Source organism: Muntiacus reevesi, chromosome 4 (genome assembly GCF_963930625.1).
Source record: "Muntiacus reevesi chromosome 4, mMunRee1.1, whole genome shotgun sequence".
Classification (NCBI taxonomy): domain Eukaryota; kingdom Metazoa; phylum Chordata; class Mammalia; order Artiodactyla; family Cervidae; genus Muntiacus; species Muntiacus reevesi.
Genome location: NC_089252.1, coordinates 31,247,369 through 31,272,294, shown reverse-complemented (window position 1 = coordinate 31,272,294; position 24,926 = coordinate 31,247,369). Strand labels below are relative to the sequence as shown.

General features: G+C 46.0%; 1 protein-coding gene across 5 annotated transcripts in view; it reads left to right on the top strand.

The window, feature by feature from the left end:
* Positions 1-24,926, top strand: part of LAMA3 (laminin subunit alpha 3) — a 247,400-nt gene that overhangs the window by 141,850 nt on the left and 80,624 nt on the right. For all 5 annotated transcript variants that reach the window (XM_065932447.1, XM_065932446.1, XM_065932445.1 and 2 more), the window contains 6 exons: positions 11,902-12,046; positions 12,903-13,043; positions 14,415-14,576; positions 18,236-18,334; positions 20,709-20,792; positions 23,851-24,081. In XM_065932447.1, the coding sequence (XP_065788519.1) occupies positions 11,902-12,046; positions 12,903-13,043; positions 14,415-14,576; positions 18,236-18,334; positions 20,709-20,792; positions 23,851-24,081 (862 nt within the window). The remainder of the gene's footprint in view (positions 1-11,901; positions 12,047-12,902; positions 13,044-14,414; positions 14,577-18,235; positions 18,335-20,708; positions 20,793-23,850; positions 24,082-24,926) is intronic.

The window sequence follows — 24,926 nt, the reverse complement described above, 5'->3', positions numbered from 1 at the left end:
CCTTTTCTTAGTTGAGGTACAGTTGATGTATAATATATACGTTTCAGGTGTGCAACATAGTGATGCACAATTGTTTAGAGTTATATATCATTTATAATTACTATAAAATATTTACTATATTTCCAATATTTTATAAATTGCTGTAAAAAATATCCTTGTAGCTCATTTGCTTTTCTATAATAGCTTGTACCTCTTAATCCCCTACCTCTTTTGTGTCCCTCGTTCCTTCCCTTCCCTCTCCCCACTGGTAACCACTAGTTTGTTCTCTGTATCTGTGAGTCTGTTTCTATTGTTTTATATCCACTAGTTTGTTTTATCTTTTTAGATTCTACATATAAGTGATATGCACTATTTGTCTTTCTCTCACTTATTTCTCTCAGCATAATGTCTTCTGGCCTTCCCAGGTGGCGCTAATGGTAAAGAATCTACTTGCAATGCAGGAGACTGGGGCTCGATCCTTGGGTGGGGAAGATCCCCTAGAGAAGGAAATGGCAACCCACTCCAGTATTCTTGCCTGGAAAATCCTATGGAACAGAGGAGCCTGGTGGGCTACAGCCCACGGGGTCGCAAAGAATCAGACATGATTCTGAAGCAATTTAGCACGCATGCACAGTGCCTTTCCAGTCCAAGCATATTGTTGCAATTGCGAAATTTCATTTTTTCTTATCAAGTAGTATTCCATTATATATATATATGTATACCTGTGTCTTTCTTTCCTTTTAAGAATACCAGTGGTATTGAATTAGGACCTGCCTTACTCCAGTATAACCTCATATTATATCTGCAAAAGTCCTCCTTCCTAGGTCACATTCTAGGGACTGGGGGCTTAGAACTTGGATGTTTAACAGCAATGTTGACTTTTCCTGAGGAAGGACCCTTAACCACACCTGTGATTGTTGCTTTATTCCTAGTAGTTTCTTTGTTCTTGGGGAAGGAAGCTGAATGAGAACTTGAGTCATGGAAGATTCCAAGACTTTAAAACCACAGGTCGTGAGTCTTCCCTGAGTCAACTTGGTTGTCTGTCCTTCTCAGACTATGGACTTAAATGGAATGTGACTTGCACAAAGAATTTTGAGGTGATACCAGAGAGTTCTTATCACAGTTAATGAACATACATTAGGATCTGTTCCCTCTGATGCATAAGCTGTTCTCTAGAAGGAAACCAGGGACTTAGCTCATTACTAGAGACTTTGGATCCTGACTGCACCAGTGGGCCTGTGAATATGTCTAACCCATTTCCAGTAAGTCCTGATATCTAAGGACAGTGATACTCAGTGGAAGCCCAGACTTCTATCAGGACCTGTAGAGATGCCGCGGAACAGAAGGGTGCACTGTGCAGGATTTGCTTGCTGTCTTGTGGCCGGAGAAGATGCGTACATGGGAAGCTCAAAGGGCCTAAACGTGCCAGTCATGACCCAGTCAATGCAGGAGAAGAGAACAGACTAGACCAAAGAAAACTGAAGAATTAGAACTGGCTTCAGCACATTATAAAGAAACTATCTTCCAATTAAAAAAAAAAAAAGAACTGCCCTCAGAGGAGGAAATCCAGGGTAACATAAAAAGGGAACTAGGATTGAACAGATTGAACTAGGAATGATATTCCTTTTAATATATTTGAAAAACAAATTAAAGGAAAGAATCCAACATCTAATTGTTCAGTGGAAAGAACAGTCTGACAAATAAGTGGAAGAAGCAGAGGGGGAGGTGTTAGCATTAAAATCCCTCCCCCACTCAAGGGAGTAGGAATCTGGATAAAAACAGACTGCAATTTTTAAAATAGATAAACTAGAAGGATCTATTGTATAGCACATGGAACTCTGCTCAATGTTATGTGGCAGCCTGGATGGGAGGGGAGTTTGGAAGAGAACGGATACATGTATATGTATGGCTGAGTCCCTTTGCTGGTCACCTGAAATTATCACAACATTGTGAATTGGCTGTACCCCAATACAAAATAAAGTTAAAGAAAGAAAGAGGATAAAACAAGGTTCCATTTGAATAGGAGAATGAGCAATGTACAACCTTGGGGAAAAAAAGAAAAAACCAGATGGAAGAGCAAGAGGGGCAGATAAACAAGGAGAAGTGGAATGAACAGTCACTGGGAGATGGAATCCTGGCAGAGTACGGAGCCCAGGACACTGTAGTGGCCTCAGTCGTAGCTGCATACAGTGTCCCCATATTTAACTGAAAATAAAAACTCACTAAGCTGTAACTGCAAACCAGTCCAACAAAGTTCCATTTTTCCATAATGACTTCTTTACCTTTTCTTTTGAAAAGAGGACACCCAAGGGAGGAGATTGGGGCTGAGACTGGAGGTTGGGGAACCATGTACGTGGGTGAGTTAAGAGAGGACCCCGAGGAGAAGGTGTAGACACACAGGAGGGAAAACAGGTGTGGGGTCCCTGTGATTCATCATAGGAGGCAAAGGAGCCACAGAGATGGAGAGGCAGTTTTCAGGCAGGAGGAGGAGGAGAATTCTCTGTCTTAGAACCAGTGGGAGAGTTTTAAAAGGGATTAGCTGCTCAACAGAAGAAATTGCTATGAACAGAACGTCACACACAGTTTTTCAATGTTGCTGACACAGAAAAAGGAACCTGAGAACGTATTGAAAACTATAAATATTAGGGCTTCCCTGGTGGTCCAGTGGTTAAGATTCCGCACTTCCACTGCAGGTGGTGTGGTCTCCATCCCTGGTCAGACGCATTAAGATCCCACGTGCCCTGTGGCTCAGCCAAAAAAAGAAAAACGCTTAAGGCCTCATCTGTGAGAGAGAGATTTACTGTGGGGTTTTAGATACAAATTCTAAGGAGTGTTTAACAAACCTTCACTCGCCAATGACAGTTGAGTAGACTAGAAAATGCCTAACTAAGAACTGAGGCAGGCTGTATAGCAGTTTTGCCCATGCCCGAGGGAACATCAGCAGGAATGGAATCTCACTGACCTGCATTACTCCCAAAGCAAAAGGTGAAATTGTTTTATCTTGTTTTATCTTTTTGTTACCAAAAAGACTGTAATCACCTAATGGGATGACATATCTATCCATGATCAAAGTAGATTTGTCATGAAAGGGCCCTCGCCAGATAATGTAAGAAAAACTTCAGTTTATTACATGACTGTAAATTGCACAAATTACCCATGATAATTCCAGTGTTGATGCTGAAAAAGCTTTTGACTGCCTAAAGGATTATTTCTTTAGAAAATATTAGAGGAAAGAATGCTCCCACCACCTCTGAAAAATTTCCTAATGAAAATAAAGAATGTGTTTAAAGGAACCTAACATTCAAGTAAAAGAAATAATTAAAGATAGCTGGAAGTGAAAGTGTGAAAATGTTAGTTTCTCAGTTGTGTCCGACTCTTTGTGACACCATGGACTGTAGCCCACCAGGCTCCTCTGTCCATGGAATTCTCCAGGCAAGAAAACTGGAGTGGGCTATGAAATTATGTAAATTATGAAAGTGTGACAACACATTTATAGGAAACTTGAAAAATACAGAATAAGATTACATATAGTTCCACTATGCTGCTGCTGCTAAGTCGCTTCAGTCATGTCCAACTCTGTGCGACCCCATGGACTGTAGCCCACCAGGCTCCTCCGTCCATGGGATTTTCCAGGCAAGAATACTGGAGTGGGTTGCCATTGCCTTCTCCAAGTTCCACTATATATTACAATTATTTTTTAGTAGATAAATTAAGATTTTTAATTGGAGTTTCAATATTGAACCCTCAAAAGTTAGTAGAATGAATATACAAAGAAGTAAAAGGATATAGTAGACCTGAAAAGCACTGTGAACCTATTCAACGTAATTAAGATTTATACAAAATCACAGGACAGTAGGATAAAAATTTTATTCAAATTCCCATAGACTGTAAACTGGGAGACACTGGAATATATCCAGGGACATAAAACAAAGTGCAAAAGCTTCATGGTCTAAAGGCATTGACCGACTTCCCCTGTGGTTCCGACAATAAAGAATCTGCCTGTAATGTGGGATACTTGGGTTCGATCCCTGGGTCGGGAAGAAGCTCTGAAGAAAGGAATGGCAACCCACTCCAGTATTCTTGCCTGGAGAATTCCATGGACAGAGAAGCCTGGTGGGCTACAGTCCTGGGGTTGCAAAAAGTCGGACATGACTGAGCAACTAACATTTTCATTTTTCACTTTCAACGGTATTGAAATCATACAGAGTCTGTTGTCTATCACTGTCCCACCTACATTTAAAACTCTAGATTCTATTTCTTCTTCAACCTCTGATTGCAGAAGTATATTGTATAAAAGATAAAAAGTCCATTGTTTGGGACAGCTCTCTGGACTCTGGTCTTAAAGGTTGATCAAAATTTCATTTTTTATAGCAACACAGTAATTTGCTTCTGCTTTTAATAATGGATGATTATGCCGTCAGATTCTTTGAATGAACGAAAGGTCTAGAATATCCTCAGAAGATTTTTATTGATCAGTGACAGTTACACGGATGCTGGGAATCACTGCTTTAAAAAAATACCATGATGTCGACCACCTTCAAGACATTTTAAGATTGATTACAGATGGCAGTTCACCTGGACATTCAGTGAAACCACAAGTACAAATATGCCATTTGAGAAGAGCAGCAGCTAAAGGAAAGCCGTTTGTGGGGGAACCTCAGCCAGTGTCACAGGTTTACTCCGTATTTGTGTTAGATGGAGAAACAAAATGCCTGAGAAGGTCATAGACTTGGCATCCTGGGAACAGAAGTGCTTCCAGCTCGGCAGAAATCCACAAGCCCCAACGACTTGGAGAAGCAATTCCTTTGATGCACCTCATCAAGTAATAGGAATGGTAAATTCCAGATGGCGTGCAGGCAAGCTCTGGGACACGGTGGTGAGCAGGGCAGATGGGGCTCCTGCCACAGGATGGAAGAACTCAGCGTTCTCACCTGTGTTCCCTCTTCCTAGAAGCTCCCACCTCTTAAAGTTCTTAAGAGGATTAAATAATCCTGTGCAAAGCCCTTCGAACGGTACCTGACACACACTAGCGCTGGTATTAGCTGTTGCTATTATTTGCCAAGCACTTGGCTGCCTGCCTTCCACCCTTTATACTTTGTCCCCCTGAAGCCCCACCCATCCTTCTGGCTTCAACCACCTCCACAATGGATGATTCCCAGACCCAGAGCTCCAGTCCTGGGCCCTGACAGACAGCTTATCCCCCCTTCATGGAAAATCATTTCTATGTTGGTTCCTGTACTAGCTTTTCTTATGGGTCTTAGAGGACAAGTCCCCTGACTTCTTTAAGCTCCTATCCCCTCACACATATAATGAAGTGTTATGTTAGATGATCTTTAGGGGCCCTTCAAGTCCTTGATCCTACCGCTGATTCTATGTCTGAAACCCATGCCGTTGTCTTGCTCTTCAGGCTGTTCCTCTCTTTAAACTTAAATTTTTTTTTTTTTTTTTTTTACTTATCCATAGCAGCCTCTCCCTGTCTCCAAAGCCTGAGATCTCTGTATCCCCTTAGAATCAAGCCCTTCTCCCTACAGCCCATCAGGTGTCAACTTCTGAAACAGTATGTATTATCTCCCTTCCTTTCATGGCCCCTGCAGGTCCTGCACCTGGAGAAGTCCTTTTACAATTGATCATCTCTGAATTGACCTTCCTTTTCCTGGCGTACTTTCTCTCTCCCACCCTCTCTCTGTCCTTCCTTTCTTTCTTCCTCCCTCCTTCCCTCCCTCTCTCTCTCCCTCCTTTCTTTCTTTTTCTCTTTAATTGAAGGGGAAATGCTAGTATGCAATCACCTCTCTCTGTCTTGTTTGGTCAGTCGTGTCCGACTCTCTGCAGCACCATGGACTGTCACCCGTCAGGCTCCTCTGTCCATGGGATTCTCCAGACAAGAATACTGGAGTGGGTTGCCGTTTCCTCCTCCGGGGATCTTCCCAACCCAAGAATTGAATGTGCACCCCTTGTGTCTCCTGCCTTGACAGCCAAATTCTTTACCACTGCGCCACCAGGAAGCCCATACACATTTATACTGGGATTTAAAAATCTATTTGCTCTGTAATTTTGTTATTAATGCATAGAGAATGTTGATAAATGCATATGTTTGTGATTTCATCTTCTTGGTATGTGGGGGTTTTTGAAAACAGGATAAAACATTTCCTTCAGTCCCTGTGATTTTTTTTTTTTTTTGGTCTTAAATTCTGTTTTATCAGTTAATGTGTTTTATGGCTGAAACTATTTAATATATCTAGCACCTACTCCAGTTTGGGTGCTGTTTCTCATACGGAAGGCACCCATGCCTACTAACAAGAGGTCATGGTCTGGTAGGGGAACCTCCACTAGTTATGACAGCGCGTCATAATGAATGCCGTATTGTGTGCAGGCTACTGGAGGGTGGGAGTGGCTCTGCCCGGTACCACGTCCATCGCATCACTCTTTGCACAAGAACCTTCCCCAATTACCCACTGTCTGAGAGGATAAAGACCAGCTTTCCATGATCTGGCTGCCACTTACTCTAACTTAAGCCTTTTCCCCCAGCTTCTGTGGTCTTTCTCGCATTCTCTAAACACTTATTGCCAGCCTTCAGTTCTTCAGTTATGGGTTGTCCTTTCCCCTCTTCTGTTGCTGCTGCTGCTGCTGCTAAGTCGCTTCAGTCGTGTCCGACTCTGTGCAGCCCCATAGATGGCAGCCCATCAGGCTCCCCCGTCCCTGGGATTCTCCAGGCAAGAACACTGGAGTGAGTTGCCATTTCCTTCTCCAATGCATGAAAATGAAAAGTGAAAGTGAAGTCGCTCAGTCGTGTCCGACTCTTAGCGACCTCATGGACTGCAGCCTACCAGGCTCCTCCATCCATGGGATTTTCCAGGCAGGAGTACTAAAGTGGGGTGCCATTGCCTTCTCCACCTCTTCTGTTACCCCCTCCCAATTATCCACATCCTTCAGGAGTTCTGTGTTAAGGGTACAAATGCAAAGAAGGCATGAAGCCTCTGCAAGGCCACAGGGATGCCTCCGTCATCTCGCTGCCGTCCCATCTTTCACATGATCACCTAACTTTCTGCATCTCTGTGTCCCATGTCCTCAGGGAAAATGCGCCAAGGTCAAAACTAACTGACTGTACTGTCCTCTCCCTCTCATGTCCCCTAACTCGAGGATGTGTCTATAGAAGACAGTCAGTAATTATAGGGTGAATAAATGAGCAGATAGAAGGTAGAGTTTGGATTCCAGATGAAAACTGGACTTGATGGGGGTGCACTATGACGGGACCCATGGTATTTAATGAGCAAAGGATAGAGTTCGCCCTCATGCCTGACTTTCTGGCGACCTGCGAGACAGGCGAGCACACACACATGCGCAAACGTCTTTACATAATGTTTGGCCCTGAGCCCGTTGCCGTGGAGACGACGTCACTTGACCGGCATCCTCAGTGCACCTCCTGGCAGCGGTGACGAGCCTTCCTGCCGTTGCGGTGAGGGCAACTCCTTGGGAAGCACAGCGTCCCCCTGGAGGAGTGTGCGAGGTCAGGCTGACTTCAAGTCGTTTTCTAAAGATGTTCAGCCAGCCTTTGGGGGAGGAAGTTTCCTTTTTACTCCCCATTGTCACGGCACCGCTCCAGACTCCTTTGCTTGTCTTTGCACAGGATTCCTGTGCTCGGGGCTCTCAGCACTGCGTTGCTCAGACATCGTGTTCTCCACATTTTGGTGAACGCTTGCCCATCAGGCCCACCTGGGATCCTTGGGGTTCAGCTCCCAGGCCACTGCTCTCATCACCATGCTCAACTTTTTGCTCTTTTCCATCCACTCATATGTGCTCGGTTGCTACCTACGTGCTAAGTGAGGCTCAGCGCTTTATCCCGTGTTACCAATGCGGTCACACCCTCTCCGCCCAGCTCTCCCACCACGTCATCCCATGGTTGCCTTGAAATAAACAGGCACACGTTTCTCCTTGTCTCGACAAGCAGCTTGCACAGCTGTCCTCCCAGAAAAATCCCCCTCCACCTTTCTTTTCCAGTGAAGTGGAAATATTAAGAAATAGGCTCCATCTGCCTGTCCTCACCCTCAAAGCCTGTGTCCAAGTCAGCACTCAGGGTCACTTGTCCCCCAGTGGCGCTCAGGGTGGGAGGGGCTCATGGGCACCGGCATCCTGTGATCACACCCATGGGCCAGCAGCCCTGTGTGTTTGCAGGACGACCAGCTGCCCCGTGGCACTCTGCGACAAGAACAGTGTCCGTGCAGAGTCCCTTCCTCACTGCCAGGTGGGAGAAGCAGAGAGCACCCTGCTCAGTGAGGTCACCCCCAGAGTCCCTCCTCCGATCAGGTCTCCTCTTCCTGTTTCTTCCCATCTCTCACACCCGTGCCCCCCTCCCAGAATTCTTATGCTCCAGAAATAGGGAACATCGTCTGGGAACAGGCAGTTTTCTGGAGGACCGTGATTGCATTTTAGTCTGGGATTCACAAGAAGAGAGTAGGTGTTATTCACCTTTGCCTAGGAACAAAATTTTGTGTCCTACACTGCCTGTGTGTGTGTGTGTGTGTGAGAGAGAGAGAGAGAGAGAGAGATGATGTAATCTGCAAGTGGGTATAAGTGTTGAGTTGGCCAGAACATTCGTTTGGGTGTTGTTTCTTTCTTTTTTTTTAATAACACGTTACAGACAAATCTGAACGATACTTCTCTGAGAAGATGGTCCATGGTTTCTGCAGCTCCCCAGACCATCCCCTATCCCTCCGAGCTGGCAGCCCACTGTACCAGAGCAATCACCCCAAGCAAATCACTTCTACCTTCCACCTATTTTACTAGAGGAGTGATTTGGGGAATATTTTTTCCCTCTGTAGAAGAAACAATCTCTATAGATATCAGGGAGGGAGGGAGATGAGGGGATGGGGCTGAAATGATATTTGCCCTGCCAGCAGGTCTTGTAGGTGAAACTGATTTCATCTTCTTAGGTGTGGTGGGTGGGATAAAGAGACCCCCATCTGCTACCCTTTGCTGATGCCACAACAAGATTACTTGTTTGGCTAAGGCAAACTTACTGGAATATAAAGTTATATTTATCTTTTTTGGGGTGGTCTCTGGGGTGGTCCTTTGGGCTTCCTCGGTGGCTCCTTGCAGGAATCCACCTGCAATGTAGGAGACCCAGATTAGATTCCTGGGTCGGGAAGATCCCCTGGAGAAGGGAATGGCTACCCACTCCAGTATTCTTACCTGGAGAACTCCATGGACAAAGGAGCTTGGCGGGCTACAGTCCATGGGGTTGCAAAGAGTTGGACACAACTGAGCGAATAACACTTTCACTTTCTGGGGTGAGATTTTTTTTTTTTTTTAATTGAAGTATAATTGATGACAATATTATATAAGCTACAGGTGTACAATATAGTGATTCACAATTTTAAAGGTTATACTCCATTTACAGTTATTATAAAGTGTTAGTTATATTCCCTGTGTTGTACATTAAATGTATTCTTGTAGTTTATTTTATACCTAATAGTTTATACCTCTTACTCCTCTCCCCCTGTATTGCCCCTTACTTCCCTCTTCCCACTGATAAGCACTGGTTTGTTCTCTGTATCTGTGAGTCTGCTTTTTTGTTATATTCGCTGTGCATTGTATTTTTTGGATTCCACACAGAAGTAAGATCATACAGTAGGTCATTCTCTGTCTGACGTATTTCACTCTGTATACTTACCCTTCAAGCCGCTCCATGTTGCTGGAGATGACAAGATTTCATTCTTTTTTATGGCTGAGTAGCAGTCCATTGTATACAGATACCACATCTTCTTTATCCTGGCATGAGATATTTTAATAAATATTAAGAGACAGGTGAAAGCTTACATTTGGTAGCCAGTTAATGACAAAATATTTCATATCAGGTTGTCCTCCTAATCATCTAGTGGAAAGCAGATTTCCTGATAGTTTCTTTAGACCCACAGGAAAGGCTCAGTGTGCAGATCCACCAGGCATTGGCTGTGGAGCTCAGTGGCCGAGCGGCTTCTTCCATCCCCACACCTCAGAGGTGGGTTGCTCAGTCCTGAGAAGCTGCTCGTGTTTTTCAGCCAGTCTTGTGCTCAGAGCTCCCTGCAGCCGCCTGGGTGCCCGGCCCCACACAGGGGCGCCGCCTTCCCCACCTTCAGCCGTCACTCAGCCGGACAACTGGGAGTCCTCCTTGCTGTCCCCTCCTTCTGTCCCCTCACGCAGACCACGGTGAGCCCAGCATCCTCACCCTGAAACAGTTTGGAACCCATCGCCCCCTCTCCGTCTCGATCACCTCTGCCCCCGCTTGGCACCCCGTCTCCCCGCCGCAGAGCTGCCCGCAGCTCAGTCCTTGACACACAGCCACCTGTCCTCCTTCCTCTCTAAAGCTTTTCAAGATGACGTCCCCCGTTTGAGAACTGGCCAGCTGCCAGCACTGCCTGGCGTCTCCACCACCGCCTCCCCTCTCTCTCACGGGGGGAGAACGGAGCCTTGAGAAGCTGGATAACTTGCTGAGACTCTGTGTCTAAGTCATGTGAGAGCTGGAGCAGAACTCCGGCCAGTCTACCCTCTGTGCAGGGCTCAGCCCCGCGCCCCGGGGCCCCGGGACTGTGTCACAGCGGCCAGCCCCTCCGTCCCCGTGAGCTGACCGCCCTCCCGCCTCTCCAGGCTCTCCATCTTGGGTGGTGACTTGGGTCAGGCTTGGGAGTAGGCTCTGGGGTGAGAGAAGGACAGAGGCCCTGGGCCTGAGAGCTTCCAAAATAAGAGTTAGGTGGGAATGTGAACAATATACACATGGGGTCTACACCGGAGGTCAGAAGGCCAACAGACTCAGTCTCCTGGAGGGAGGAGACTCCCACCTCTCCAGGCTCATGGTTTAGCATCCTTGCTTGTACCCCTGCTCCAGGAGCTCCCCACTGTGTTCCCTGCACACACCAGGCCGTGTCCCCCTGTTTTTGCTCTCTGGAATGCCTGCCCCACCTTCTACCCCAGGACGCTTGTCCTTTTACACTCAGCTCAGGCATCACCTTCCCCCGGGGAGGCTGGGTCTGTGTTGGCCTTCTGACCCCTGTGTAGACCCCATGTGTATATTGCTCACATTCCCACCTAACATTCACCCTGGGAGCTCTCATACCCAGGGAGTCTGTCCTTCCTTCACCCCCAGAGCCTAGTACCAAGCCTGGCCCAAGTCATCATCCACAATGCTCATTGCTCTTTGTTCTCAATTAAGGTATAACTGGCATGTAACCTTATGTTAGTTTCAGATGTAAACATAATGATTCAACATTTGTGTCTATTGTGAAATGGTCACCATAGTAAATCTAGTTAGCCCCCATGATCGTAAATACTTACAAATTTTTTTCTTGTGATTAGAATTTTTAAGATTTACTCTCTTAGCAGCTTGCAAAAGTGCAATATGGCATCATTAACTATAGTTGCTGTGCTGTACATGACATCCCAGGACTTGGTTATTTTATAACTGAAAGTCTGTATCTTGTGACCCATTTTTCATTAGGATGCTGGTCACTTTGAGCTGCTTTGTGTGAGCACCTTGTATCTGCTTCTCCCCATTTTGCTTGGAACTGGCACCTGTGGGTAGGCTCTCTGTCTACTTAACTGGCTTTAAAAAAAAAAAATTATTTATTTATTTGCATTGGGTCTTAGTTGCAGCACACAGGAACTTCATTGCATCATGCAGGATCTTTCCTTGTGGTACACAGACTCCCTAGTTGAGGCTCAGTAGTTGTGGTGAGCAGGCTTAGTTGCTTCGCGGCATGTGAGATCTTAGTTCCCCGACCGGGGATCGAACCCGTGTCCCCTGCATTGGAAGGTGAAGTTTTATCCACTCGACCACCAGGAAAGTCCCTGAACTGGTTTCTGACATGCAGCTGCTCTGTGGCAGCGCAGGTCGGCTTTAGAACCGAGTGTACAAAGATGACGAAGACTTTTGTTTCCTTTCCTTGAGCGCAGATGCAAGCCCAGGATCACAGGGCGGCAGTGTGACCGGTGTGCTCCCGGCTTCTACCGCTTCCCTGAGTGCCTGCCCTGCCACTGCAACAGAGATGGGACCGAGCCGGGAGTCTGTGACCCGGGCACTGGGGCGTGTCTCTGCAAGGTGAGATGGAATGTGCAACACTGGGGGTGTGCAGCACCGGCTCGAGTAGGGGGTCTTCATGCTGAGTCATACAAAAATTCACGGGAAACGAGACAGACCCGTGATCAATGATGCTGGGAAAGATTGAAGGCAGGAGAAGAAGGGGACGGCAGAGGATGAGATGGTTGGATGGCATCACTGACTCGATGGACATGAATTTGGGCAGGCTCCAGCAGTTGGTGACAGGCAGGGAAACCCTGGCATGCTGCAGTCCATGGGGTCACAAGGAGTTGGACACGACTAAGAGACTGAGCTGAACTGAACTCATTGGATAGAAACAGTTAGAAGCCACCCCAGCCTCACTGCTCTTGTCCTTTGCGGGGGAGGTCTACAGACCTCCTTAAGAATTTGATGACAGACACAGATGGTCTCCAGAAAAATCAGTACAAACTTTTGTCTGTAATTTCAAGAGGTTCATGGGTTTCCCTGAAGACTATTCCTGTCCCGTGGACCCCAGCTTCATCATCTCCGCTCCAGGGTGCTCTGCCGATGACACCTTGCAGTCCACAGTCCCAGCAGACGCTCTAAAGTGGGGTGAGCCAGTCTCCCCCACATTGTGAATCTTTCTGGTGCTGTTTTTCTACCTTCAAGATGCTGAAGGGCATCTGATGAAATTTAGGAAATCCTCTCTTCCATTTGTACGTGATATAAAAATTTAAATAGTTCCTGTGCTGTAACGGTTGAACAGTTATATAACTTTGGATGTTTTATGAGCATCCCGTTGTCTCATGTTGGTACTTAATTTGTGCATGTAGCTCTCTTCAGTCAAAGACCCTTCAGAAGGAATGACCTCTTGTTTCATGGTTTTCTTCGATAGGAAAACGTGGAAGGCACAGAATGCAACATGTGTCGGGAAGGGTCATTCTACCTGGACCCAGCGAATCCTAAGGGATGTACCAGCTGCTTTTGTTTCGGAGTCAGTCATCACTGTCACAGCACACATAAGAGAAGGGCGAAGGTAGGCAGGGCATCAGAGTCCTTCTGTTTATCTTTAGCACTTCTAAATGAGGAAGTGAGGGGTTCCCAGGTGGCTCAGTGGTAAAGAATCTGCCTGCAATGCAGGAGACGTGACTTCAATCCCTGGGTTGGGGAGATCTCCTGGAGTAGGAAATGGCATCCCATTCCAGGATTCTTGCCTGGAAAGTCCTATGGACAGAGAAGCCCAGTGGGCTACAGTCTGTGGGGTGGCAGAGAGTTGGACATGACTGAACATGAGCACACATTTAAAAAAGAGAGAAAGTCATGCATTCGCATGAAACGTGAAGAGTGGTGGGGTTTTTTGCGTCTTGCTTGGTTAGAATGTTAAGCACTATGTTCCCTGTCCTTAGCCTGCAGTGTTCTCTCCCCAGACGTCCTCACATCTCTTTTCTTTCACCACTCGCATGTAACCTCCTTGATGTAATCCCAGTGCCTTGAGCAGGATCTGAAATGGAGTAGTTGCTTAATAAACACTCATTAGCGTTAGTTGTTCTCCTCCCTCTCTTCTTCTTACTTACTTTCCTGCTTATCTTCCTTCCCACCTGCTTTACCACCTCTTATCTTTGGCCACTTTTAAAATCAACTCCAGAAAGCTAAAACTTGTGTTGCCTTCATGATCCCATGCTTGCTTCCTTGTGTGAGTCATGTATGTGTTGTTTAGTTGTTGTCATGTCTGACTGTTTTGTGACGCTATGGAGTGAGTCATGTATTATGTCCAGCAAATGTTCGAAGAAAGATTTTTGTGTCTGTTTTACTGCCTGCCTCCTGAAAGGGGGACAAGCTTGTAGTTGGGGGAGAAAGTTATTTTGTAAATCCACCCTGAAGGTGCCTCTTCTTATCCCCATGTGACCCCCGAAGCATTATTCCAAATCTATGCCTTGTTAGCTCCTTCTTTTTCTCCCCCTTGTAATTTAACTCCTGGCTTCCTTTGTGATCAGGGGAGTATTTCATTCTGATGCTCCATTTAGAGAAAAACAACGACAGCAGGCCACTGTATTTCACATCACATTTTCTCTCCAAGGAGCTCACCATTAAAATGCGCCCACGGTGCTAGTTATGATCCACACCCTTATTTGCATATTATTTGAACAGTTATTGGACACCTACCAAATGTCAGGATGTGTGCAGGGCTAAAGGACAAATCCCACGTGCATATGGCCACTATTCTTTGAGAACTCCTAGTCTCGATGGGTCAGTTGGGGGCTGAGCGGGAATCAGAGACAGGAGGAGACACCCGAGGGAGGCCTTTGCAGCAAGGTGGCAGCCCCACGGCTCTTTCTGCTCTTCATGATTCAGCCATCACCAGAGGAGCCACGGGCACATGGCTCCATCCCTTGCCTCTGTGTTTCAGTTTGTGGACATGATGGGCTGGCGCCTGCAGACGGCGGACGGAGTGGACATCCCCGTCTCCTTCAACCCCGGCAGCAGCAGTGCGGTGGCCGACCTCCAGGAACTGCCCGCCACGGTCCGGAGCGCCTCCTGGGTTGCCCCGCCTTCCTACCTGGGGGACAAGGTAACCACATCCTGCTGTTCTCCCGTGTCCTTGCTGGACTTCCTCCTTCACTACATGGGCATCATTAACCAGATGTCTGGAAGGAAGGTTCCAGAAGTTCAGGTTACTAAAATTGGAGAACTTAGGTTCAGGCTTCCCACATGGCTCAGTGGTAAAGAATCCTCCTGCCAATACAGGAGACTCAGGAAACCTGGGTTCTATCCCTGGGTCAGGAAGATCTCCTGGAGGAGGAAACGGCAACCCCCTCCATTATTCTTGCCTGGAGAACCTCATGGGCAGAGGAGCCTGGCGGGCTACAGTCCATAGGGTCGCAAAGGGTCGCGGACACGGCTGAGTGACCGAGCTCGCACGGGTTAATCATGGGTGCAGATGATGGAGGGACTGAAAGTGTACATGTCTCAGGGGTTCCACACGCATTGCTCACCAGCGAAGGAACAACGCACCAGGTTCTTCTTGGTTTTCACTTAATGCCAAAGAATTTCCCCCCATGGAAATAACCCGTTTAAATAATACCTGCTTCGAATGGCACATGTATCCTTTTAAATGCCAGTGCTGAGAACTCTTTGTTTTAAAGCAGAAGAAAGGCCCCTTGTCAGGAAAACAAAAGCTGCAAAGTGACTCATGAGCTTATTAAAAGAAGCCCAGGAACAGCACAGCTTTCATTAATAGAGTCACATGTGGCTATGAATAAATTCTTCCTTTTTTAAAAAAAAATTTATTGGGGTACAGTTGATTTACAATGTTATGTTAGTTTCTGCTATCCAGCAAAGTAAATCTGCTATCCACTCTTTTTTAGATTCTTTCCACATATAGGTCATTACAGAGTATTGAGTAGAGTTCCCTGTGCTATACAGTAGGTCCTTATTGTTACATATTTTATGTACTGTAGTGTATACATGTCCCAGATGTAGAATACAAGCTGATGATTACCACAGGGGACAGGGTGTGGGGGAGAGGAATAAATTGGGAAATTGAGAGTGACGTGGTTAGATGCTCCTCAGGGAGCTTATAAACAAGTTGCTTTTCCTTTGTCGCATAAATTATCATTCCGGGATCAGGCCACCTACACTCATTTTTAAGGACAGAAGTGTGAGCCTCCCATAGCAACATCCTCCGGTGACACATGCCTCTGGGGACCCAGGGTAGAGCTTTGGAGAAGAGGGGGATTTCACAGAGCCCCGCCCAGACGATGCCACGCTCTCACATCTAGAATGACTCGATGCTCGGGTCTTCTCAGCCTGAGCTCTCTGACGCTGTCTTTGGGTTGAAGGACTGTGGGTGCTGACCTCTTCTCACATAACTCTGCTTCTCCCTCTCGTGACATGCCTCTTCACGTCCACAGGGCAAGCCCTGTACTCACTGGGCATCTCGTCCTGGGTAACAGACCGCCTGCAGACTTGGCAGCTTAAAGCAGCAGACCATTAATATCTTGACCAGTTTCCGTGGCTCAGGGTCCCTTGTGAGGTTGTGGTCAAGACGTCAGCCTGGGCCACAGTCATTTGGGACTGGGGGATCCATGCCCATGCTCGCTGGTGGGGTCGTCAGCCAGCCTCTGTCCTTGGCTGGCTGTGGGTTGGTGGCTTCAGTTCCTGTTCATCTGAGGCCCTCCAAAGGCTGTGTGAGAGTCCTCATGATACTGCAGTTGGCTTCCACCAAAGCAAATGCAAGAGAAAAAAACAATATTTTTGTAACCTCATTTCAGAAATGACACACTCTTGTTTCTGCTATATTCTGTTCTTTAGAACACAGTCACTAAGCCCAGCCTATACTCTGGGAGGAGAATTAAGCTCCATCTCTAGAAGACAGGGGAATAAAAGAATATGTAGACCTATTTTTAAAACCTTAAATTCCTTTAAAAACTATAAAAATAAAGCTACCATAGGACCTTGCAGTCTCACTCCTAAGCATGTTTTTTCTAAAGAAAAACATGGTCCAAAAAGGCACACACACCCCAATATTCATTAATTACTGTTTACAATAGCCAAGACAGCAGAAGTGATCTCAGTGTCCATTGACAGGTGAATGGATAAAGAAGATGTGGTGTGTATATACAATGGAACACCACTCAACCGTTCAAAAGAATGAAATAATGCCACCTGCAGCAACACGATGGACCTCAAAATTGTCGTGTGGAGTGAAATAAGCCAGAGACAGACAAATATCATATAATGTTGCTTACATGCAGAATCTAAAAAGATGATGCAAATGGACTGACTTACAAAGCAGAAACAGACTCACAGGCTTAGAGAACGAACTTAGGGTTACCAGGGATAGATCAGGAGTTTTCAATTGATGTGTTCAAAGGTCTATATTTAAAACATCAATAGATAACCAAGAAAGACCTCCTGTATAGCATGGGGAACTCTCCTCAATATTATGTAGCAACCTAAATGGGAAAAGAATGTGAAAAGAATGGATACATGTATAACTTAATCACTCTGCTGTCTGCCTGAAACTAACAGTGTTGTTGATCACCTGTACCCCAATGTAAAATAAAAAGTGAAAAACAAATGATGTCAGGCCAGCAAAAAAGGAATACTTAATCTCCATAAGAGAATTCAAGATGTTATCTTGGGTACTTCCAGACTCTCTGGTCATAACTAGGTGAAGCTGTGTAGGCTGTAGGTTCTAGGGTAGAACTTCAGTGAACTGGCAGTCTAAAGGGCTGCCCCACCTCTCTGCTTCAGTTTATTTGCATCTCAGTAAGGGTGCTTTGTCTACCTACCCTGAGATGATGTTGCCTCTGATTTTCATCCCTCAGTCACTCCTTCCTTCTTGATCAGTTTTTACTTTGAGGGGGAGAGATGTCAGGACCAGATGTAAAGTCTGTCCAGAAAGATGCTGTCCAGAAAACCCTGATCATTCACTTCCATGGTCTCCGTTACCATCATGCTGCTAATGCGTCACCGAGAGACGGCCCATATGCCTGGTGGTACAGTTGGACATGGGCTTCCCCAGTGGCTCAGCGGTAAAGAATCCACCCACAGTACAGGAGCTGCAGAAGACACAGGTTCAGTCCCTGGGTTGGGAAGATCCCCTGGTGGAGGACATGGCAACACACTCCAGTGTTCTTGCCTGGAGGATCCCATGGACAGAGGAACCTGGTGGGCTACAGTCCATGGGGTCACACGGAGTTGGACACGAGTGAACTGACGTAGCCCAGACACACATAGTCGGACGTGGCTCATGCACCCAAGAGAATGCAGAATCGCTTAGGAAATAGTCACCATCTGTGCTCAGGGGAAGTTTTTTTTTTAGTTTATTTTTGGAAGTTCATCTTGTAGCTGATAGATATTAACCAGTTCTCTCAGCTAAATAGAAAGGCAGTGGCCTAGATTTCTTAGAATAACTGTGGTTTAGTAGCCATCTAGAATAAAAGGATCTTATTTGTTTCTGTGTGACTATTATTTTTCTTTTTAAGGGAAGGATCCTCTTGTAAAACTCAATCATCTTCACATTAAACATTTTAATCAATATAAAATGGTATAAAGTAGAGAGTTAAAATACCATCTTCAATTCCACTCTCTAGAAATGACTGCTGTTAACGGGCTGACAGTGTATCTTCCCAGAGCTGTGTGCCAGTGTACTTCATAGACAAATTGATGTGGCCATGGTGTGTTGCAATGCTTGTGCTATTAATGCTGTTATTTCAATTTTAGGTTTCCTCTTATGGTGGCTACCTCACCTACCAGATCAAGTCGTTTGGACTACCTGCTGACATGGTTCCTCTGGAGAAGAAGCCGGATGTGCAGCTCATTGTAGGTTTCAGAGCACGAGCCAAATGATAGGAAGTGGCGGTTGCAACTGGTGCCGATCTGATTTTATGACATCTTTTCTTTAAAAATAATTTTATTTACATATTTGTTTCTGGCTGTGCTGGACCTTCGCTGCTGCTCGGGCTTTTCTCTAGTTGAGTCTAGGGGGGCTACTCTTCCTTGTGATTCAGTGGCTTCTCTTCTCGCTGAGCACAGGCTCTGGGGCATGCGGGCTCAGCAGGTGCAGCTCCCTGGTTCTAGAGCACAGGCCCAGTCGTTCTGCAGCATGTGGGATCTTTCCAGATCAGGGATCGAACCCGTGTCTCCTGCATTGACAGGCGGACTCCTCACTACCGAGCTACCAGGCAAGTCCTAGGACATCTTGATAAGTGGCCTACAAGAAGTCTGGATTAAGTCATTTCCAGTATTTTGTAGAAACTCGAAGGGAGGTTGACAGCATGTAGCACCTCCTCCAGATCCTGGGTGCCTGACCATCCCAGCCCCGAATTGTTTCTCTTTTCTTCCCTCCCAAGTACTTAACCATTTCCCTCCTGGCTTCTCATAATCCTTACCTCATCGTAAACTTATTTTATGTTTCTGTCTTTCAATTTCATAGCACAAACGTTTTTGAGACTTCCCTTTGTGCAAAGTCACATTTCTGAGCTCATGAAGGACAGGTGGTCCCTGTTGTTAAAAAGAAAAAGTGTAATCTAAGGGGAGATGGGCTTCTCTGTAGGCTCAGTGGTAAAGAATCCCCCTGCAATGCAGGAGACCCAGGTTCCATCCCTGTGTCGGAAAGATCCCCTGGAGGAGGAAATGGTGACCCACTCCAGTGTTCTGGCCTGGAGAGTTCCATGAACAGAGGAGCCTGGCTACAGTCCATGAGGTCTCAAAGTGTTGTGACTAAGTGACTGAGCACAAACTCGAGACACTGGGGAGCCCTTTTGGTTTTTTGAGAAGTGACACCCACATGCTATGTACAGGGTACACAGTCCAGAACTACAATCTAGCAATTTCCTTGAGGGCAGGGGTGATATACCATCCTGCTTTGGATCCCTACAATGTACAGAACCTTGAACATGGGATGGGGTGCCATCGCCTGATCTTGACTCTGTTTCTGGTTCATGTGCTGTAACTAATGTGATGCAATTCCAGCTTCCTGAAGGAATTCTTTGTGTATTTTGTGTAAGTGATGACTGGAAAACCCGACACGCCTCATGCCAACTGAGGGCCTCGAATCCTGGTAGCTTTCTGTGTTTATGCATGGCTGTGCTATGTTCTGTTTCTGCTGGCACCCAAATGTATTGAACTGTTGTTTTAAAAACTCAAAGGAACCTTCCTTTGCAAAACATCTTGAAAATGAAGGACCCAGGACTTTAGAGTCCAAGGAAAAATAGTTCCACAATAAAAATACTATTATGACATGCTGTAGATAGGCTTCATTATTTTTTTTGCAGAGCATCTCAAATTCAGGCCATTAGTATGCCTATATTTTACTGCCTCTGTTATTATGCAAACTGTTGGGGCTTGTGGAGAAGTGATGTCCAAAATTTCTTTTTAATTTATCTTCAAACTTGGAAAGTAATTTAGGCTCATAAAACATATACTCTGCTGCTGTGTTCCAAACCACTGAAATTAAAAGCTTATTGGGCATGTTTCTTAGATTAAGGTTTTCGTTGAGTGATTGCAGATAATGCTCTTCTTTCTGAAAGGCCGACTCTGATGAATGAAACCTTTAGGGGTTTGGTGCCACAGCAGAAGAGCTGAGCTCCTCTGTGTGGTTGTGGGGTGAGGGTGCTGGTGGTGGGTGCTGACTGTCCCATTTGCCCTCAAGAGCCTCTGTAATGGGGACCGGCGTGCAGAGGCTGAGTGATGGGGCTGGTTCCCCATCACTGGTATTGGGCTGTGGGGTGAGCCCTGCTCCACGTGCCAGCCCCGCAGCACCCTGTCCATGCCTCCTGCGCAGCTCCCAGCCGGCCTACCAGCCTTCTGCCCTCTCTGCCCTCCCCACTAACCCACCCACCAAAGAACTTTCTTTCCCTGTCTGGTCCTAGACAGTAGGGGAACTGGTCCCTCATGTTATCTGCGAAGCATGTTTTTTTTTTTTTTTTTTTTTTTTTTAATTGTTTCCATCTTTTTAAGCCACTTTTAGTCAAAGGAACTTTCCTTTTCCTATTTGTGAAAATGAACTCCATTAGGTCTTATTTTTCCATTTCTGTGTTACTAATCCTTTTGCTTGTCAGTTCATCTTCTAGTTACTTTTTATAATCAGTCATTTTATGTAAAGCAGATCCATAGACATTTGTTCTCAAATGAGCCATAAACTTCGAAACATACCAGCCAAGCTTCCAACACTTTTCATATTTGTCTTCCACAGGGTCAGCACATGTCCGTCATCTACCACGAGCCAAATCACCCACGGCCAGACCGACTGCATCACGGGCGAGTGCAGATGGTGGAGGTAAGGGAAAAGTGAATGTGAAGTGGTTTTTTCTTTTGTCTTTTTTTTTTCTTTTTCGGTCACACTGCAATGCATGTGGGATCTTGGTTCCCTGACCAGGGCTCGAACCTGTACGTAACCACTGGACCACCAAAGAAGTCCCTGAATTGGTTCTTGATGAACTTTTCTGTCCTATGACTTAGTTCTTCCAAAGAGTTGGTTTTTCTTTTTGCTTATTTTATGAATTTAAAATATTAATTTTATTTATGTGAATATAATTTAGATATATAAATTAAAATTAGAAATTATATGAAGTATACAGAGCTCCAACCTCACAGGGCTTTGTTTGCACCATCTTTATGGCACTTAAACAGGAGACCATCCTGTCTTCTGTTTTACAGATAAGTGTCCTTATCTTATAAACTCCATGAGTCTGTCATGCTCCAATATAGCTCACATTTGTCCTCAGGATTCCCTCAGTGCCTGGAACCTGGTGACTGTCCAACAAGTGTGCTTGGGGTGAATAAATAGAAAAGTCACAAGCACATCTAATACCAAAAGAAATAAGAATAATATAGCTAAGTAAAGGAAAGCTTATCAAATTGTGTGTGTGTGCATGCTAAGTCCCTTCAGTCATGTCCAGGTCTTTGTGACCCTATGGACTGTAACCTGGCAGGCTCTTCTGTCTATGGGATTCTCCAGGCAAGAATACTGGAGTGGGGTGCCATGCCGTCCTCCAGGGGATCTTCCTAACCCAGGGGGATTGAACCCACATCTCTTATGTCTCCTGCATTGGCAGGTGGGTTCTTTACCACCTGGGAATGGTTTAGCGCCACCTGGTAAGCCCTATCAAATTGTAGAACATTGTATTACACCTACTTGGTTACAACTATTCCTTTAAACAGTGTTCCAATTATATTATTAAATTTGTCCAGGGATTTCCCTGGTTGTGTAAGACTTCTAGCTCCCAATGCAGGGGTGGGATGGGGGGGCAGGTTCAATCCTGGTCAGGGAGCTAGCTTCCACATGCTGCAACTAAGAGTTCAGAAGATGCAGCTAAAAGTCCCATATGAGGAAACGAAGATGGAAGATCTGAGTGCCACAAATAAGACATGGCACAGGCAAATAGAGAATTAAATAAAAATATTTAAATATGTCCAGTGAGAATTGTTAAGTATATCCTCAAGGGGATACTTTTTCAAGTACCTTAAACTTGCAGACATGCTGTAACATTTCTGTACTGGTCCATCCATATAGTGGAATACCATTTGGCAATGAATAGAACAGAAAGTATTTGTAGCTTCCACAGTGTGGATAAAACCCCAAAATATCATGCTGAAGGAAAGAAGCAAGACACAAAAGTCCACGTATTATGTGTCTCTGTTTATATGAGAGATGTTATGCCAGCAAAAATGGTGAAGAACCTCTCCCAATGTTTCCTTCACAAAAGCAATGAGAAAACTGGCAAATGTGGTCGGAATCAACTAGTTTAGAACTCTTGACAATTTACCAAAGGCTAGCAGTAATCTGAAAAGCATTTATTGCAGGAAAAAAAAAAGCCTGAATCTTTTGCCACTAAATACTATACTACTACGTTATCTGCAGTTGGTCGAATTGATAAATTTGAAGACACAGATGTGGAGAGTGGACTGGGAAGATTTTTGCAGATTTTTGACTCCCAGAGGGTTGTCACCTCTAATACCTGCTTTGTTCAAGGGTCAACTCTATATTCCAAATAATTGGAAATAGGGTTTTGAAGATATTTGCAGAGTCATGTTCACTACAACACTGTCCACAATAGCAAAAAGGTGGAAGCAAGTGAAATGTCTATTGACAGCCGACAGGATGAAGAAAATGTGGCACATACACACTGGAATGTTGCTGCTGCTGCTAAGTCGCTTCAGTCGTGTCCGACTCTGTGCGACCCCATAGGCGGCAGCCCACCAGGCTCCCCCGTCCCTGGGATTCTCCAGGCAAGAACACTGGAGTGGGTTGCCATTTCCTTCTCCAATGCATAAAAGTGAAAAGAGAGTGAAGTCGCTCAGTCGTGTCCGACTCTTGGCGACCCCATGGACTGCGGCCTACCAGGCTCCTCCGTCCATGGGATTTTCCAGGCAAGAGTACTGGAGTGGGTTGCCATTGCCTTCTCCACACTGGAATGTTATTCAGCCTTAAAAAGAAGAAAGTTCTGTCATATGCTAGAACATGAATGAAATTTGAGCACATTCCACCAAGTGAAATAATCAAGTCATGAGGAGGTAACTACTGTGTAATTCCACTTATATGGGGTATTTAAAGGCCTCAAATTCATAGAAACAGAAAGAAGGATGGTAGTTGCCAGGGGCTAGGGGAGGAGGAAATGGCAGTTATTGCTTAATAGGTGCTGAGTTTCAGTTTTGCAGGATGACAAAGTTCGACAGATCTGTTGCACAATCCCGTGAATATAGTTAACACTACTGTACTCTAGGCTTCCATGGTGGCTCAGGAGGTGAAGAATCTGCCTGCAGTGCAGGAGACCGGGGTTCAATCCCTGGGTCAGAAAGATCCCCTGGAGAAGGGACTGGCTACCCACTCTGGTGTTATTGCCTGGAGAATTCCATGGACAGAGGAGCCTGGTGGGCTACAGTCACAGGGCCACAAAGAGTCGGACTCAAGTGACTTAGCATGCATGCGCGCAGAGCGTTGAGTACAGTTCCCTGTGTTAGACAGTAGGTTCTCACTAGTTACCTAGTTATACATAGTAATGTTTAGTTTATCCATAATAAACTAGGGAACTGGAGAACAGTTTATTATGTATACATTACATACTATAAACTGTGTAGTGTATACATAGTAAACTAGGGAAGCCTGGCTTACTACAGTCCATGGGGTCGCAAAGAGTCGGACACAACTGAATGACTGAACAGCAATGTGTACATGTCAGTCCCAATCTCCCCGTTTATCCCGCCTTCCCCTCTTGGTAACCATCAATTTGTTACTTTGCACCTGATGCGTTTTCAGGGTCTCTTGTCGGGTTCCTTCTGGCTGGCTGTCTCTGCAGTCCCTGGGACTGAGTTCGCCTCTCTGCGTTCACATGTAGGGAAACTTCAGACATGCCGGCAGCCGTGCCCCCGTGTCCCGGGAGGAGCTGATGACCGTACTGTCTGGCCTGCGAGGTGTGCACCTCCGGGGCCTCTACTTCACCGAGACGCAGCGGCTCGCCCTGAGCGGGGTGGGGCTGGAGGAGGCCTCGGAAACGGGAAGTGGCCGCCGGGCACAGAGCGTGGAGATGTGTGCCTGCCCCCCTGACCACACAGGTGACTCATGTCAGGTAGGAGCTGCCCCTCCGCCACCAAATGCCCTGGAGGGCCCCTTTGGCCGGCGCTCCTGTCTGCTGTCCAGCCCTGTTGGGCGGCCTGGAGCCCTCGGACCACCAAACAAGTTTCTGCTGGGTTTCTAGCGTCTTATCTTACCTGGACCACCTGCAGGTATTAAAAGTGAAAAAAAAAAAATCACTTGTCTCAAAACCCATCAGAAAGCATTAGGAGCACAGTGGATCCTGGGAGTTGCAGAAATCTGGACTTTCTGGGAGGCAGGAAGGAAGTAACTGTGCACATCCCAATGTGTAAGCCCCTGCCTTCCAGGAGCTGACGCAGGGTCCTCTTGCCTTTCCTTAATCCAGGGCCTCATTCCAGCACCCATCCCCCAAAAGTTACAGTCCAGAAAACGTCCTGATTCTTCAGGGGAAATTTCAGTCCAAATTTCCAGCTCACAGCAGGTCCTCAGTGGAGGTCCAGTCAACTTGACTGTCCTTGGTGTGGTATAACATGAAACTATCTCATATCTCAAGCTGCAAATATTTCCTCTTCCTGAAGAGAGGGAAAGAAAGCACAGTGGGTAGTACGGTGAATAGGAAATAGCAAACACTGTCATCTTGAGATTCCAGATGCCTGTCGGATATGGAATTAGCAACCTCCTTCACTTTCCCTGCTGACCCCTGGATTGCAGAAAACCCTAAAGGTGATCTGCACATTGGTTCTTTTTTTAACCTGCAGGTATAGTATTTTTGCAGATTAAAATGCGATCTGTTTTGCAGGTTAAAATATAATATACTCACTGTGGTTTTCTCGGGATTCCTGCCAGGTAACTTTTAGTCCGCAGGTGCCTCCGTTCTTT